This window comes from Lissotriton vulgaris, chromosome 4_1 (genome assembly GCF_964263255.1).
Source record: "Lissotriton vulgaris chromosome 4_1, aLisVul1.2, whole genome shotgun sequence".
NCBI lineage: Eukaryota > Metazoa > Chordata > Amphibia > Caudata > Salamandridae > Lissotriton > Lissotriton vulgaris.
Genome location: NC_141691.1, coordinates 920,856,966 through 920,875,437, shown reverse-complemented (window position 1 = coordinate 920,875,437; position 18,472 = coordinate 920,856,966). Strand labels below are relative to the sequence as shown.

The following is an 18,472-nucleotide window of genomic DNA, read 5'->3' as shown; positions in this document are numbered from 1 at the left end:
GCACAGCGGCAGCCGCGCTCAGTCGCCGCCAGCCGCAGGGCCCTCCAGGGCCGGAGTTCAGGGCAGCATACCCGACCATGGTCCACTGATGGTCGCCATCTTGGGTCCGCTCTCGAGCCACTCGCACTCCGGCGATCTCCGATCCCTCACCTCCCGTCGGGTGGTTCCCCCGTTCGGCAGCCTGTGTCTCGGCCACTAGCCGACTCACTCTATCAGCGCCCAGGTCTTGGGCCCCAGGTCCGCGTCAGCTGGCTCTCCGGCCTCAGGACATTACCATCCCACGACAGCGTCCACCATCTTGCTGATCGCCACAGTCGCCACCAACACGTCTCACGGCTCCGGCAGCCTAAGGGAGCCCTCCGCGGACGTCGCGAGTCCCCTGGGGCGTTCCCCCGGTATTCCTGCACATTCACCAGTGCTGCAAGCTGCGGGCAGGATAATTGAGCAATCAAATGGAGGGGTCAGGCACGGAGCTCCCGGCTCACGCCGCCGTCCCCATCAGCGCCAAAACCACGCCCCCGACAGCGTCCTTTCATGATCTCTGGGAACCGTTCCTCACATTTCTCTGCTCCGAGTTCACAGTGCTCACATGCCCCAAATACTTCAGACTCCGAAGACTTACAGATCCACCATGCTCGCTCCTCGCCACAAACAACTAACAACACATGCCACTACTCTACTTCAAAAGGGGGTGGTGATAGACGGAGCATCTGAATCAATCAAACACTCACACCCAGTCAAAAGATCTGGGTTTAATCCATCACCGTTCTTTAGCCCACTCTGCCACCCCAGTTCATTCATGGCTATATGCAAATTAGTCTGACCCTGTGCCTGATGGGAACAGTCGAACCCGAACTGCAAAGCCATGTCTTCCCTGGACCGGAAACAAGCTTCCGAGGACCAGTTTCTGGCATTCCAGCCGTCTTCAGTTCGGCTTGCCTGAATCCAGTGGCAAAGTGAGCAAGGGACTCATGTCTGAGCATACCCTGCCACACTTATGGCAGCCAAAAGCGGTACAAAAGGGGGTGGTGATGGACGGAGCATCTGAATCAATCAAACACTCACACCCAGTCAAAAGATCTGGGTTTAATCCATCACCGTTCTTTAGCCCACTCTGCCACCCCAGTTCAGACATGGCTATATGCAAATCAGTCTGACCCTGTGCCTCATGGGAACAGTCCAGCCCGAACTGCCAAGCCATGTCTTCCCTGGACCGGAAACAAGCTTCCGAGGACCCAGATCTTTTGACTGGGTGTGAGTGTTTGATTGATTCAGCCGTCTCTGATGACATGATCTCCATTTGGAAATGAGTTTCAAGTAAAGGCAGGTAGCCCAGGGACATAATTTTTGAGTTGTCCAAACCAATGTACAGGGAGTAAATTTAAAAGCAATTTGTAGCAGCATTTCATGCAAATGACTACGGGATACCATCTTCGTTTTATAAATGTGCATGTCAATTAAAACAATTTAGAAGAGGGAACATAATACTCTGATAACTTGGATAATTATTTTGAAACTCTCATGGGATGGTAGTGTACTTCAGATACTATTACACTTTTCGCTAACGCATAAATTGAGCTGCACATCAGTAATGCCTTGGGAAATGAACACAGGTAAACTTTTCTGAGAATAGCAGACCAAATACCTAATATTGTGGGGCAGAAATATAGAGTTATCAATTGCATGCTTCAAGTTGAGGGCCTCAGCTGAACATAGCATGTTGTGTGGAAATTAATTGGCCAGTGAAACAATTAAAAGTACACAGACATGAGCTACGCTGAAGAGACCAACTTCACAGGGCATACCACTGCCTCCCACCTCATGACCCGTGAATGCCCTGGAATGATCTTCAAATTAACCCACATAAAACAGAAATCTTAGTGTGTGATGAATAAAAAATTCCAGCCTATTACAATCTGTCCCCAGAAAATTGATGCACCGCCATAGACCGATGTGAGAGATCTGGAAGTGGTCATTGACTTCGGCCTGTCCCTGGTTTCCCCATATGAACATAAGCACCTCTAACATCGTCTATATCATTCACAGGTGGATCTTACATCATAGAGGCTCCTTCATAAGTTCTAGGCTACTAACCCTCTCATTATTTTGATTACATAAAGAAACTACACGCAACAGTCCTTTCCTTATGGCTCCAAAGACCGCATTGAATCCAAAATGCCACACCTTAAGTTTACAAGACCACATCTCAGCTGCTCTATGAGCCCTTCACGGACTACCAGTAGCTAGAAACAAAGCCTTCACAAAACAGATTTTCACTGAAAGAAAAGGACGATACAGAACTCTGGATCATACCGCCAGTAACTGGAACAAATCACCCAAGGATGGAGGCCACAATCTCATGAGCTGCTATCTCTCTCCTAAATAAGCGTAGCAGTAGGTTTCCATGACATGAAAGAAGCAGATGCCATACACACAACCATAAACATTTCCAACACATGCCACAATGCAATGGCACATTTTACTCTAGCCACACAGTAGTGCATTTGCAGTCCTAAGAATCACATCTCATTATCCATTCACTTAAATACACTTTAAGGCAGAGCACCAAATCCACCATAAGAGCACATCTCTTGTCACTATGCATGACACAGACATTCCTACATAGTCCAAACCAAAGACCTGAACTCTTACATTAAATCATATCCAAGGTGTAGGATGTGATCTGTCTGTAAACGAGCTTTAGCACTTAATCAGGGAAATGGCCATGTACATAAATGCAGCTCAGCAAACAAAATAGAACAAAATACCCCACATTGTCCATGTTGATTTCTGGTAAAACGTAGGTTTGCCTTTTACTCATCTCTGCTGCATGGCCAACTGTCATTGTGTTATGATGTTGTACGGATGTACGTTGTTACAACGCAGGTTTTACAACGCAAGCCAGTACAACGCATTGCTTTGGGGGGTACTGGACAGTGAATAGTTTAATTTACTATTCCAACTCCAGTTCCCGTGGATAGTAGGGAAGGTGTTGGATAGTAAAATAAACTATTACTTATCCTACAGCGCCCCCCAGTGCAATGCGTTGTAATGGTTTTCGTTGTAAAACCTGCATTGTAAAAGCACTGCGTGGTAAAAGTTGTGTGGTAAAGGATGTTTCCCTGTTGTACTTACAGTTGTACTTGCATGAGCAAGGTCCCAGAAGAGGAGCCAAAATAATGTATATGATTAAGGAAATCCAGACCAAAACAATGGGGGTAGAATATGGCTTGTTACAATGACCTGCTTATCACTGGATTCCCATTAAGGATTGCTCAACAGTATTTCCCGACTACTGTATTCAGAGTAAACATTTGGTAGGAGAGAAGTACTTTAGGATGTTGGCTGGGTTTAAACAATGTGAGCAAGTGGGTTGTCGGTTGACTGGGATGTGAGCCCTGGTCAAACAGCACAAGCCAACCCTAAATTAACCTGTGCTCAATGCTCTGGTAGCTTGGCACAGAGCAGTTAGGCTTAACTTAGAGGCAATGTGTAAAATATTTGTGCAATACTTCCAACAGTAAAACAGTGAAAATATCACATAAAAATGATTCCACACTAAGCTAGAAAATCAGAGTAAACTATACTAAATAAAACAAGACCAAAAATCCCATCAGTAGAACCAAAGATATGAATTTTTAAAGAATTTAGCGAAAATAGCACCAAATTTCACAAAGTGTCAACTTGAGATATCTGGTCACATTGAACAAGGTCAAAGTCACACTTTCAGGCCGACCGCAATGAAGCACAGGTCAGATACAGTCAACAGTTTGGACCCACTGAAGTTTAACCTTCTTAAGTTGATGCTAATAGTCCTGTTCATGTTGCAGAGGGCCTCGAGGAGCAGGGACTGCATCACAGGAGGATGTCAGCGAAGTCATGGTGCGAACGGTCTAGTTTGCAGTTGCAAACAGCCTGAAAGCTTGATATCTGCACCATGAGCCACACCAAGGGTCCAGGACTCTTAGGGTGCCAGGAACGCACTGCAGCTGGGTCAAGGGGCTGGTTCATGGTGTTGGGGAGCCTTTTATGTTCCCAAGGCTCAGATCAGTAGACCAGCAGATTAGCCCTTGAGATCCTGGGTTCAAGATGATGTTGCATGTCTAGTACTCCTTCCCAGTCAAGAGATCAGCACAAAGGCTTTTCAGAATTTCATGGTAAATAAGAAGTGTGTGTTAAGTTAAATTTACATCTTACAAACCCTAAAAGGTGTGCTAGCAGTTCATCAAGGAGGGTGCACGCCCAAGTCTGCCCCCGTCAAGCCTAAAGCATTCATGGCTCGTTACTTATTATCTGACAGCTAATCAGTAAGCCATTGGCCAAATCGAATAATGGCAGAATTTCAACAGCAATTCGGAAGGGTTAAATACGTTCTGCACCAGAGGAAACCAATGGACTCTTTAGAAGATCAGCAAGTGCAGTTCCCCATATTCCACCTGCTTGTACCCCATATGTCATCACCCTAGATGATGTACCTAAGATAGAGTACTCACAGAAGGAGGACCAAGGGGCACTCAAAGATAAAGTAGCATATTGGCTAAAAAAGCACACTGGGTACACAGACAATGTTCACACTGAATTTCGACTGGTGAGAAAGGTTCTGTGGGCTAGCAAGTCTCACCAAAGTTCAAAAGGCAACTGCATAATAATAAATTAAAATACATAATTTTTTAGAGTCCCCTAATGATCATGCCCTATTGCAGAAGCTTTGCATATTGTTTCCTGAACCAGAAGCCATCAAATCACAGCTTCTCTGTTTTTATAGCTCCAATTGTGGTTGTTTGGAATCACACCATATGACACCAATACAGAGGGATTTAAAAAAAAACTATCAAACTTTACATTAGGTACAAGTACAAAGTCTTGACCCCAGTGGAGCATGTGAACTGAATGGGTGTTAAAGATTCAAGCACTGAATGCCAAGAGGATTCATGGCCACACTGAACCCAAATTATAAAATACAGCTTCCCGATACAGCAATTTCTCACTCTGGCCCTCCCCCTCAAATTGGCATAAAACATATTTCCTGGGATATAGTACGTTACCCATAACAACTATATAACTCAGACTGGACTGACTGCGTCCCCCTGCTTTGATATGATCAGTGTTAGGAGACAAGTTCTCAACCAATGTTGCCGAAAGGGCTACTATTCATTCAGTGTCCCAGCTAAACCTTCCCATGTAGGCGAGGCAAAGGGCAGTTTGGTAACTATCTTTTCAGTTCAGGAGCTTGATTGTTCACTATTTTATCAAATATTATTTAAACAAGTCTAGAAATGTTTGATTTATTAATGATCAAAAATGTTATGATAACATTTGATGCATCAAACTCACAAGTTGTAGATCTCGGTGTTCATCTGATAGACCTGCTGCTCAAGAATTAAAAGGAGGTTTTAATTTATGGGTAGGGATTTTTATTTGGAAGTGTGTAACACTGTGATGCATTAATTTGTGGCGATCTGGAGGAGTGGTTGATGACAGTTTAGGCAGGATCCTTATGGCGATACACTGAAAAGAGTAATGTCGTCAAATAATATTGGTCTTTGCCCATGACTGAGACCGAAGGCATTACCTCCCCCTGACTTTTAGAGGATCCGGCCATTGTAGTTGTATTGATTATATAATATTATTGCAGGATTGCACTGCGTTATTGAATATAAAGGGACTGCTAGCAGTATCAGTGACCATAATACCCTCACTTTCCATCTAACCGTTTCTCCAGTAGACTGAAAAACCTTGGAAGCAAATAGTAAAATGGATTATTCCAAGAATAAATGGGTGAGACTTAAGTGGGAGAAGGTTAATAACGCTAAATTCATAAACACAATTTTAGGCGAGAACAAGAATTGCATTGCTGTAGCTTCAAGTCAAGGAGAAGATCCTAGGGGTCATTATTGAGAGTATGAAATCATAATGCTACTCTGTCTCTTCAATGCTGGTCTCCCGTAAGTTCCTCAGACCCAGCTCACTGCATGGATGGTTTAATCATGCTTGCATCAATGTCCAAAAATACCTGAAATCAGTTTGGAATTACCGCCCCTTATCGACAACTGACATAATTATTGCACAACAGGCTTATAAGGATATATTGCCATTAAGGAAAGTGGATATTAGAACTATAGCATGGGAGGTTTTGAAAACTGCCGGGCAGTGTAAAGACTCAGCCGCCTTCCGGAAAGTTGTTAATTTGCTTTTACCTACTATGAAAGGCTGCAGATGGAATACCTTTCAGCCTCTCACATATGAGTAGAGCATGTTACCAACATCTTTGACCCATTTTGTAGTAATTAAGATCATAACATTACCAAACAAGCTCATTTTGATGTAGATGCTGCCAGTCTCCTAAGCGACTCTTGTAGTGAAAGGCATTTTCACATTTAAGTTACCGCCGGGGAAAGCACCCAGACCAGACAGAATGCTGGTGGATCTTGTAAGGAAAAGATAACAGACTCTTGCTCACCAATGTCATTGAAGCTGCAATAAAAGGTCCTCTGTAATGGAAGGAAGCAATCGTCTCAATCTTTACAAAAGGGAATAGGAACCTCCCAAGCTGCTTCCACCCAGTCTCTCTACTGGGGAAAATTGCAAAGGATGGAGGACTGTGCAGAGGAGAATAATATCCATTCCAACATCCAGTATGGATTTCGCCCATGGTTGGGTATTGTGGAACAAAGTATCAATGTACATTTGATCATTTCGAAATGTCTGGGTCAGAAGAGGGGCCATTCACATGATCTTTATGGACCTCTCTTGTGCCTTCGACACAGTTCACTGACCTAAATTGTGGGACATAATGGAGGGGCTGGGGCTTGTAAAAGCCCGGATTGATTTAGTCAGATGGCGACATTAGCACATTTCGGCTAAAGTATGCTACGAGATAAACAGCAAACTTTTGTTGAGAATCAACTCTAGTTTAGTGGTTCGCCAAAGCTGCATCATGGATCCTTTTTTATTTATCATTTATATTAACGGCTTGGCAAAGTTCCAAGTTAAGGCAGGAATAGATAGGCCCCAGTTTGGCAGCAGCCCAGTACCTCTCTATGCAAATGATACAGTGTTAATCGCTAGTACAGCCGATGGCCTACAAATGCTCCTAGATGTCTTTGGTTTTTTCATGTGTGATCCTGGGCTAAATACAAGTTCTTTTAAATCTTTTGTCCTGACTTGTGGACTCAAAAACACGAAACTGAGTTATTTTATAGTGATGGGTCAGAGGTAATTAGAGTAAAAAAATTCACCTGCCGGGGCATTCCTTTTGACACTTCTTCAAACTTGAGGTTCATTTTAGTTTAAGGGCTCACCAACTTCAAAGGTCAGTTGACTCCATCTTCTGTTTGTTCTTGCTGATTGTGGCACACACCGGTGAGGGAACTCTTTCAAATTTATTGAAGTAAATCCATTTGATCGGTACAGATGCTGCCAGGGTTTGGGGGTATGTTAACAGAGCAGTAACAAGGGGATAAAAATATTTTTTTAGGAAGTTTGCAGTCTGTCCCACAATCCTCGCCACCCTTGTGTCATTCTGAGGTTAGCATATGATACGTTGAGGTTGGAATTGAATAAAGCCTGTTACAATGGCTGAGGGTTTGGAGGAGACCAGAGACATCACTAATAAGATCCATTACTTGTGTCTGCCAGGCTCTGGACAAAGTCCTTGCAATTCCGTGGTTAGTATGTAAAACAGACATTTACATCTTTAGGGGCCCCAGAGTGGTTTACCATACCTGAATGAATAAAGTAGTTTTAGAGAGAGCGCATTATCTGAGGGTGTCTTAGCGCTAGGCAGATCAAGAGTCGAGGAAGGAAAAAAGAAAAACAGCAAGATGAATTAAGTCTGAGTGACTTTCTTATTTGCAGTGGGAAATAGCCAGGTCTTTAACTGCTTTCTGAATAACTGCAGGCTGGATTGTGACCGGAGGGCAAGAGAAAGGGAGTTCCTCAGCTTTCCCCCCAGGCAAGCAAAAGTTCAACCGTCCAAGTTTACATATTTGATTCTGGGGATCAGGACCATGTGCGCCATGCTACATTGCTCTTGAAAATAGGACGGACCGGTACAATGAAGAGCCTAATGCATTGGGCACAAAACCTTAAATTAAATTCTCTTCTCCACCTGTAGCCAGTGAAGGCCATGCAATTGGTGAGATACTGGTTTGAACTTTGGGATATTCGAAAGGGTTCTTGCTACCACATTCTGTAGAGACTGCAATTTTTGTATCCGGTATTTCGAGGTGCCAAATAAATGGCATTGCAGTAGTCCATTTTGGAGCCTATGAGGGCCAACATTACGGTCTTCTGTAAGTCTGTCGGAATTAACGGGAAGATTTTTTTGAGAACCCTTAACATAAAATAACACCCAGATGTCACTGCATTGATTTGAGCAGAGAAACAGTTTGTTATCAAAGATTACTCCCAAGTTTTTTCCCTTCTGAACTGGCTTGGGAAGGTTACCCAGCTCCTGAAGCCACCAGGATGCATTCTAGAAGGAGGTCTCATTCCCAAAGAGCAACACCTCTGTTTTTTCCAAATTTAACATGGGAAAGTTATTCTGCATCCTACTTGCAACTGCAGCCATACATCTGCAGAAATAGTTTGCATCATTCTCAACCTGAGACGAGACGGATACAGCTATCTGTGTGTCATTTGCATAGGATAGTACGGTCAGGCCATAGCTCAGAATGAACTTTACTAAAGGAGTGACATACTCGTTAAAAAGAGTGGGACTGTGCGCCAATCCCTGAGGCTTCCTGCAGGGGAGGGAGAAAGGGCTGAACGTTGTATCTCGCCTCTAAACCCACTGTTTTCTGTTTTTGAGAAATTAGCTCATAGGAGTTAGGCTCTTAAAGCCTCAGGAGTGTAGACGTTTCATAAGAAGTGCATGGTGGACCATATCAAAGAAGCATACGCTGCAACTCTAGTTATTTGGTTAAAATCTTGTTTTTAACTTTCATCCTAAAATTCAGGTAGATAAGCAACTCCAAGCTCACCAGCATTTGTTAAAAATCAAATCCGCCCACCGTCCCGGCACTGTCTTTAGTTGTCAGCAATAATACCCTTCATAGACTTCTCACTCTTTTCAGTTTTAATGCTAACCATTTTCTATTGGCATTCTCAACACAAGGTACATGGTTTTCATCACTTCCAAGGTATCATAGTGTCTACGTATCATCGCAAAGCGCGGTCCATTTTATGCAGTTTTGCTCTCTGTATACCTCTGACCATAAACACTTTTTAGCTCCTTTGCTATGCGAATTAAACATTAGATAACTTAAATATGTTAGATAGACTCTAGGGATGCCCTGCTCTTCTGAGCTATATACGATGTACAAGGAAGGGATATCTGTTGGAATTTAACCATTTGTATTGAGGTTGCTAGTTGTTATGAACGTCTTTACCACACTTTAAGACTGATCCGTATTTATTCTATAAAAAAAAAACATTGCTTTGCATGATTATTTTTTTGTGTCTGTACCTTTGTGAAATTAGGCATACTTTTATGGCTAGCTCTAGTCGCATGAAGACTGAGGTCAATTCCAACAAGAGCCAATACTATTCAGACCAAAACCACTTTATTCTACATCACAAGAGTTTTCCAGCATTCAGATGACTTTACACTGGTACCCAAGGTCTTGAAGTTTCAAACCAACTGGGTACACCCAGATGTTCATAATAGGTTTAATAAATGAACAAAAAAGGATATTGCTGCACTGCTAAATGTTGCACAGATTCTCCAAATCATAGCACTGACAGTCAGGTAATTGTCGAGTACATTCTCAGAGTCCGCCACTCAAATTCCCATTAGAAATGCAGTTATTGACTTATAAAAAGTACAAATACATGCAACCCATGATAGTTGATTATTACACGGTGTGTAATTGAACCTGAACAGGGTTGCGCTTATTTCTTCAAAAGCATGAAATGAAAAACTTTGTGGTTTTCATCAATTGATATAGACTTAATGCATCCCAATGCAACAATTAGTAGAGGCTGGAAAGGGTTAATAGACAACACTGGAGCCTTGTGAAAGGGGAGAGATCAATACCAGTATTTCCATTGCATGAGACTTAAGAAGACTCGAGAAATTTAGATTTTAGACTTTTCGGTGGGGGAAGGGGCCAGTCCGAAGCTGGTTTTGCCACTCATTAACATCATGGGAGAGACCTAAGATTGACAAGAGACTCAGACCAGCACAAAGCCTTAGGCTGGCAGAGCTGACAAAAATACAGTATGAAGCGGAGGTTTCCCGGCTGGGGCCTCACAATCAAAGTCAAGCACACTCTCAAATCAATTAAGACTTTAAGGTGACATGACTGGCCTGGTCAAAGATACACTGTGGAAGTCTGTCTTCTTATCTGGGAGTCTAAAAGGCTTAATGAAGCTCATTACTAATGTGAAATAAAGCTACCATACTAAATACTGTCAGTAAAAGTGTTATTTTGTGTAAATTCAAGTGCATCTCATCTGACTGATTTTAGAGCCTCTGCAGTTATGTTTTGGAGGCCATTTAAATCAGATTACAAATAGATACAATAGTCTATATTAGCTGAAGCAAATACATTTCAGTGAGAGATTTGCAGGAGAGAGAGGTGTTTGTAAAGTAAGGCTACATGCTTTATGACCTCGTTGAACACAGCATTGATTTGAGGGGTGAATGAGAGGATCTAGTCAAAGATAATCCTCAAGTTTTTAGCTCGGTGTGCAGGGAAGAGAGCAGTTCCACAATTGATGGGCCTTAGAATAGGCTAGAAAGCGGCAACTTGACCCACCTAAAATTAAGGTTTCTATTTTAAACTCATAAGGACACAGGGAGTTCTTATCCGGTGTAGAACATGGTCTATACCATTAGTGATGATGTTGTTGCCCACTGAAATGTTATCAAGGTGGATGTAGATTTGAGTGAAATCAGCGCCCAACTGGGAGGTGGATCTTTTACTGTTTTAATGGCTGAGACAGGGACTACATTTAACCCCTTCGCTGCTCATGACGAGCTAAGCTCGTCATGAGGCACAGTGGAGCTGTGCTTATGACGAGCTGAGCTCGTCATGAAACAATGGTATTCAAAGTCACCCAGCACAGGAGGGGAAAAGCCATAGCAGCCAAGGTTTAAACAGGAAAGGGTAGAGGTTGAACATATAGGGGATGCCGCACAAAGATCTGAAGGTGGAAGATTCTGGACAAACTTTTACACTTGCTGAGGAAGAAAGGAGCTGAACCTTTTAAAGGTAATACTGAACATCACAAAACAATCTCAAACTCTGCAGGAGAATATCGTGGTCAAAAGTGACATAGGCTACATAGAGATCCAGAAGAATCAAGATGGCCTATGTTGAGTGTGGTGAGGAGTTCCTCATAAGACAAAGTTGATTCCAACCATCTTGAACATCCTAAACTTGAATGGAGATCTTTATTGAGCTTGTTATATTCAAAAGTGCACTATATTGGATGCAACACACACTTCTTGCAGGAGTTTGCTGAGGATAAGACAATTAAGAAACCAGACAATAGTTGGGCAGTATTTAATAGAGCAAATGTTTTAAGGGGTGGGGAGAATATTGTATGTTTAAGATGGTTAAAGACTATGGGGCCGATCACGATGCGGTTGGAGCCTTTCTGACCGCATCGTAATATGCATGTCATATTTCTTTCCGACCGCCTCTTTACAATGGAGGCAGTCAGAAAGAAATCCGACTGGTCATTCTAGCTGTATTCCAATGGGCTTGGAGAGCCCGTCGGGCAGTGGAAATGCGGTCTGTAATCTCAAAGGCGGCTCTTTCTGCTCTTGGGTTTATGATGTCAGGTTTCGGCAGCCTTTACGTGCCTGTGTTTCCAATTCAAAGGCTGTCGGAACTCAACTTTTTGTTTCCCCAGCAGGGCCCCCTTGGGTGAACGGCTTCCGATTGGAAGCCAAGGAGGTACCTATGGTGCCCCCCTGTTGATTCCTGCACCTCATGGCAGGCCCCTGAAGGTGCCTTCCATGGGATGCAGGGATGAACTGCACCTCGCATTTTACAATGGGAGAATGTATTCTGGTTTATGGCCGGAATGTAGGGTCCCATGTAAAATGTAGGAATGCGACCAAGCAGTGTTCAGTCGCATCGTAATGGGCCGGTTGGGAGCACCGACTAGGTGTTGGTCGGTCCCATGACTGAGAAGATATTAGATGGAGGCAACTCCACCCGACGAGGTAATCAGCTCTTCAGTTCATCAATAGCAAAGACATTATCACAGAGGCAATATTGTGTAAAAAGATTATTTCATGCAGGATAAGTTTCTGACGACATGTTGAAAGTTTGGATTTAGGATTGTTCAGAATTATATCTCCAGAACTTTTTAAGAAAGTGCAACTCGGATGCACAGTGCAGTTAACATTAAGCATTAAGTGATTTTAAATGATTAAGGTTTAGTCAGATACTAAGAATTTCTTCCTTTCAGTTTGAAGTCTCATCATTGCATTTTACAAGGTAGCTGTTTGGAAAAAGAAAAACTATCAGGTTAACTCTTCTGCTGATTTAGCAAGATACTGTCAAGCTTGGACTGAGATTCACATCACTGGTGTTAGAAGGATCGGCATTTCGTTTTTATGAAATAATTTGCAATTGAAGTATTTGCTAGAAACTTTAAGACCCTATTTCAGTTTCCTCATTTGAGGAGCCAAATTAGTTTAGAAACAAGTTATTTGTTTGCTTTACTACCTCAATTTCTGATTCTTGATCACTTTGGACTGACAAGGGGTCTGTCATTTTATAAATAGAATCAAATTCTTCTTCATTGAGATCTTTCAAAGAACTCTAAGAGATTGGTATTGTCTCAGTTCTAATGGGTAGGTGAGGATGATTATACTACCAAAAAATAACTGTGGGTCTATAGTAACAGTTAGCTCTGTACTCTCTTACTGTCTCTTCTACAAATAGTTATAAACGGTGTTATACTAAGGGACTGTTCACGATGTGATTTCGTTCCCATCAGTTAAGCACCGAACCGCTCCTTTATCATCATTTGGGCCATTTCACAAACTGATATGTCCACCATGTAGACATAAGTTTTCTACTGTGGTGTCCTTTGATAAGTCAATCGGACAGGCAGTTCATAAATGTGGGGTGGTAACTGGAAGCAGTGCTCAACAAAAAAACAGGTGAGGATGATGCCAAAGGTTTTAGAGTTTGTGAGTGACCAAGGAGTGTCTGAGCAAATCTGTAAGAGTTGGTTGGTGAAGGCTGTAGTTAAAAGTACAGCAAACACAAGGAGATTGACGGAGCCCTGAAACTTTTCAGACACTCACCTCCATTCACAGATCTGGGTTTAATCCATCATCATTCTTTAGCACACTTCGCCACCTCAGTTCCGGCCCAGCTATATGCCAATCAGTATTGACCATGTGCCTCATGGGAACAGTCCAGCCCAAAATGCCAAGCCAGGTCTTCCCTGAACCACAAACAAGCATCCTGGGACTGGTTTTGGGTTAACACCCGTCATCAGCCAGGCTAGCGTGAATCCAGTAGCAAAGTGAGCAAGAGACCCACGTCTGGACATACCCTGCCAACTTGCGGCGAGCAAAGCAAACAAGGAGGCACATGGTCAAGACTGATTTGCATAAGGCTGGGTTCAAATTGGAAAGGCATGGTGAGCAGTAAAACAATAGATTTAGGCCCAGATCTCTGTACTGGGGTGAATGTATGACATTGTACTACATTCTGACAATCAACTGTTCATTTTGCATTTGTTACACGGAGTGGGACAGGTATCCCCAGACGCTGGTCCTATGCTCTACATGCCACTGGAGTCAAGCTATCCTGGCTGATGAGGGGTGAAACCCCAAAACTGGTCCTAGGACGCTCGGTTCCAGTCCAGGGAGGACAGGGTCAAGAATGATTTACATATGGCTGGGTTCAAACTGGAATGGCAGGGTCAGCAAAAAAACGATCGATTTAGGCCCAGACCTCTGTACTGGGGTGAATGTATGATATTTTTCTGTATTTTGTCGATCAACTGTTGTTTTTGCATTTGTTAAAACTATAGTTCCTGCAACTCTGTGTGTATCTCAGATCATTGCCTATTTGTTTGTGACCTAGCGCACACATTTTAATTTATGACTGGCAGGTTTGTTCCCTTGAAACGAGGATATTATATATATCATCCAGTAAAAAGGTTTCTTGCTGTTCCAGATAGAGGCTGCTGCATGAAAATGATCCCAAAACCTTATATACGGCATATTCTTAGACCATTAATACAGACAAAACACAATTTATGTTCACTGTCCCAAGCTTAGTAAAACATACAAGCAAAAGTGGATCAAAACATTTCTTGTCAAGTTATAGAGCATGGTGTGTCATCATTTTTAATTTGCTAAGGTCTTTTAAAACATCTAGATTTTAAATTGTGTGACATGAGTTTGCGGTGCCTTAAAATAAAGTTAGATGCAAATGATCGTACACCTTTATAAATTGTACAAAATATTGGGTTTATATATTAGTAGTCTCAATAGCTGCCCCTGTGTAAATATGCTTTTTAGAGCCAAGCTTCTATAGCACTGATGCCTTCATTAAAGAAAGACCCTCAAGCCTAGCTCTTAAATTATCACCAATCTTGGATACTAGAATACAGTGTGCAAGTTACCACTTCTTTGTTTAATGAAATACCTGACTTAGACTGACTGGGTTGACTAGTTTAGCAATCTTGAAAATATCTCTTTGGGTAAAGGTTTGGTAGAACTTAAGACTAAGATCTAAGATAGAAGTTGAATTTTACTCTAGCAGGGAATAGATCCTTGCTCTGAGCATTTTTATCTCCAATGAGCAGTGTAGTAACTGGAAAGTACACGGAGAAAAAAACTCCCAATGCATTCTCTATACAACTGAGACTTCTACTTTTTCTCTAGTAAACTCAGTGTAAAAGGCAAAAAAAACTTAGAAAACCTTTGGAACTTTACTGTGGTAATTAGGCAGTAAGAGTCCCAATGGATGGTTGATAAACGAATGCTTTATACAACATTTATTGGTGCTGTATTCCACATTTATGGACTCCTATAGCGGTCTGGTTGTTTCCATGCATACAAGGTCAGGAGCAGGTCAAGCCACAAGTGCTTCAGCAAGATGTTATTCCCAAGAATAAGGAAGTGGCAGCACTTGACTCCACATTCTGAAATTGACACAAGAAGGTCCACAAAGGTCTCAGTGGTGGTTCCTCCAAGGCAGCGGCGGAGTGTCGAGCTTTCCCACGGCTGCGCAGAAAGCGTGAAAAATAAAATGGTAATAAAAAATATTACCATTTTCTTTTTTACTCTCTGGCAGCAAACGGAGTGCGAAGGCAGGGCGGCCCAGTGCATCACTGCTACCAATGATTGGAAGCAGTGAAAAGCGGCTACTTCAGTTTGAATTGGCCATGTTGGTTTGGCAGGCTACCTTGCTACGGCCAAACCGACATGCGCAATTCAAACCTCTCCAGCCGGGTTGGAGAGCAAGCACAGGTATACAATGCCTTTTAGAGCATAGAGACAACCCACTCCAGCTAATCAAGATGCTTCACTTATGCTGCTTAACAGCAGGAGAGCAGCGTCCTGATTGGAAGAGAGAGTTGGCTGAGGGCTTCGCAATCGGAGGACGTGCTGCAGAATGAGGACATGCTGAAGAACAGAGTGACAGTGTAAGGTAAGTGCTTTTAATAGACATCTAAACTTGACAGTGAAAACCCTACCAGTGATCGCACCTATCATGATATCCCTAATTTATTTATTTCAGCAATAGCCGTATATTTTGACAATGTGAACACAGAACGAGCACCCACTGTCAAGGTGCGGTCCTGATAAGACTATACAAAGCTAAACAAAGTTCATCCGGTGCACCCCACACCAATTGTACATTTGAATAATCAATAAGTATAATTCAATTTCCAAAGCTGCGTTTAAAATCTTCTCTTTATTTGGATTGGATCAGATGTGAGATGTATATATAGTGAGAAACAGCCGGCAAAAGGGCACGGTGGGGCTAACTCCTCAAGACTACATGGTAATGAGACAAATGGGTGGACTCCCAAACCACAGGAAATTACCACAGGGGGTTAAAAGTCTGGGGGTGGGAAAGGATGGTTCAGCTGTAATCTTAGGGATTCACTGGGATCATGAGTCTCAGAAATTGTCTTGAGGTTTTCCGAAATTCTCCCTTTTTTAGCACAATGGAAACAAATAACAAGGGTAAATCAGCTTTCCCAATGAATGGGGTCTTCTTGCAAATATGATCCATAGTTTTATGATGGAAAACGTAAGCAGAATTGTTTGTCTCCTCATTTACATTTTGCCGAACCCTTCCGTGCAGTGCTATTGCGATATTGGGTGCAAACGTCTCTGCAGATGAAGATTCAATATGCTAGGATTGACATGATGCGAGACCAAATAAAATATGTCAAACAATGCTCTGCCAATTCAGACAGTGGACATTTGTCAGGGGCTAACAAAGGGGCATACTCCAGGTTTATCCTTCTTAGCCTCTTTGGATTGATTAAGTTTCCTCCACTGAGAATAATGGGTGCAGTTCTGGTTCAGTCCCAGTACCAAGCAATTGGCTATCAATGTTCAAGAACCAGACATCTCAGTGAAAAGTGAAACCTCCATTAATGCAATGAAACAGTTTAGGTGTATTCCTGACCTGAATGCTAGACTGAACACTGAACACCGAGCTGATGATTTAAGAGAACCGTTAAGTGAATGTCACTACATCTCAAAATACGAGCAAATACCAAACACATCAACATTATACAATGCCTATTGCTAGTAAATGTTAGTGATGCATTAACTTTTTTCTCTACATCAGACGGCCCCTTTAAATCTACACCTGTGAATGGGGAGGGAGGACGTTATATGTCATAAGTTAAACTTTATTGTATAGTTAATTAAAACAATAACAAATATCCTTTTCAGTAATCAACTGATATTAAAAGACAAATAGGTCTTATAGAAATAATGTCTCTTTACTCCGCACACGTTTACAATGGGTGCATCACCCCACATTTTGTACTCCACAAAATCTTTTACAATGCAAGGCTTTACGATGTATTCCATTACAATGCATTATCCATTACAACTGAATTTACTATTCTAACTCCAATGGGGTGTTGTAATGGGTAATGGTTTGCAGTGTAAAGCCATGCGTTGTAAAGGTTTTTGCAGAGTAAAAAATGTGGGGTAATGGACTGTGTTGTAATACAGTCATTGTAAAAGATGTTTACCCGGAGGAAGAGAGCTCTGGTGTGCAGAGGGTCGCACAACTCTGTGGATGCTATAACTTTCTCCAACACCATCTTGTAGTATCCGGGTTCTCAACTAAGTTGCACAGTTAAACATAAATCATGACTTCGGAAGTACAAAGAAAAATATACATCTGAAACTTCTACTGTACTTGGATTTGGCTGCATTCTTGGAACTGGATTTTCTCCGCTTAGCCTTTTCAGGTGTACAGTTCTATAACAAACAAAAAAAAAAGACTTATTATGGTTATAATTACCAGTGGAAATGTTATAGCAGGTTTTCAGAATAGTTTTGTTTAAAAAAAAAAATACATCTACCAATTTTTTTTAGATGCACCATTTACTGAACGTGCATGAATAATTCAATACAATATATCATGTAAATCATAAGCATATTAGGTTGGTCAATGTAATATAATTGTTACTAAGGACTATGAAAACATGTTTGCACTGTTTTATTCGGTTTCCATTTGAGTAAAGTGCCTGTTATATTATTAACAACAATGTTTAACTGAGTCTCTTTGCTGTTAGCCCAAACATTATTCCCATTCCCATATAATTCTTTCCTGTATCACCTAATGAACTCTTTTACTAATCTCTTTTGTAACCTTTGAAGACCATGATCATTTGAAGTTTGCCGTCTTTGGCACAGTATCAGAATGCATCCATCTTCTATATACTAACTGTTAGATTTGGGGGTCTCTAGTTGGCAGAGGTAGGTACCTGTGTCTAGTCAAGGTAAGAGGGTAGTAGACTCCTAAAATAACCCCTGCACACCCAATAGGTAGCTTGGCACGAGCAAGCAGGCTTATCTCAGAGGCAGTGTGTAAAGCATTTGTGAACACATACAGTAACCCAGTGACAACACTACAGATGGACACCACACAAGTTGTAGTATAAAAGTAAGTATTTTTATATAGACTTAAAGACTACAAAAGACAAAAATCCACAATACTGTACTTTCAAAATGGTAGAATTAGCTTAGTTCTCTTAAGATGTAAAATGCGACTGAGTTCAATGTACCTTTGGATGCGTAACGCTATACAACTAAAGTGCTGCAGGGAAGGTGATGCATTGGTTTCTTACACGCAAGAACAGTGATGCGTCGGGTCCCAACTGATGCGTGGAGGATATGTCGGTTTTTCTCGCCGTGGGGAGGTGATGTGTTGGTTTCTTACTCTGTTTCTGTGGTGATGCAACCGCTGCGCAACAATGCGATGAAGATCCGGTGCAATGAAAC

At 42.1% G+C, this 18,472-nt stretch overlaps 1 protein-coding gene across 1 annotated transcript in view; it reads right to left on the bottom strand.

Moving 5' to 3' along the window:
• Window positions 1–18,472, bottom strand: part of SYCP2L (synaptonemal complex protein 2 like) — a 1,791,741-nt gene that overhangs the window by 693,830 nt on the left and 1,079,439 nt on the right. Inside the window, exon 24 of the mRNA XM_086966882.1 lies at window positions 17,385–17,446. Coding sequence (XP_086823008.1) covers window positions 17,385–17,446 — 62 coding nt within the window. The remainder of the gene's footprint in view (window positions 1–17,384; window positions 17,447–18,472) is intronic.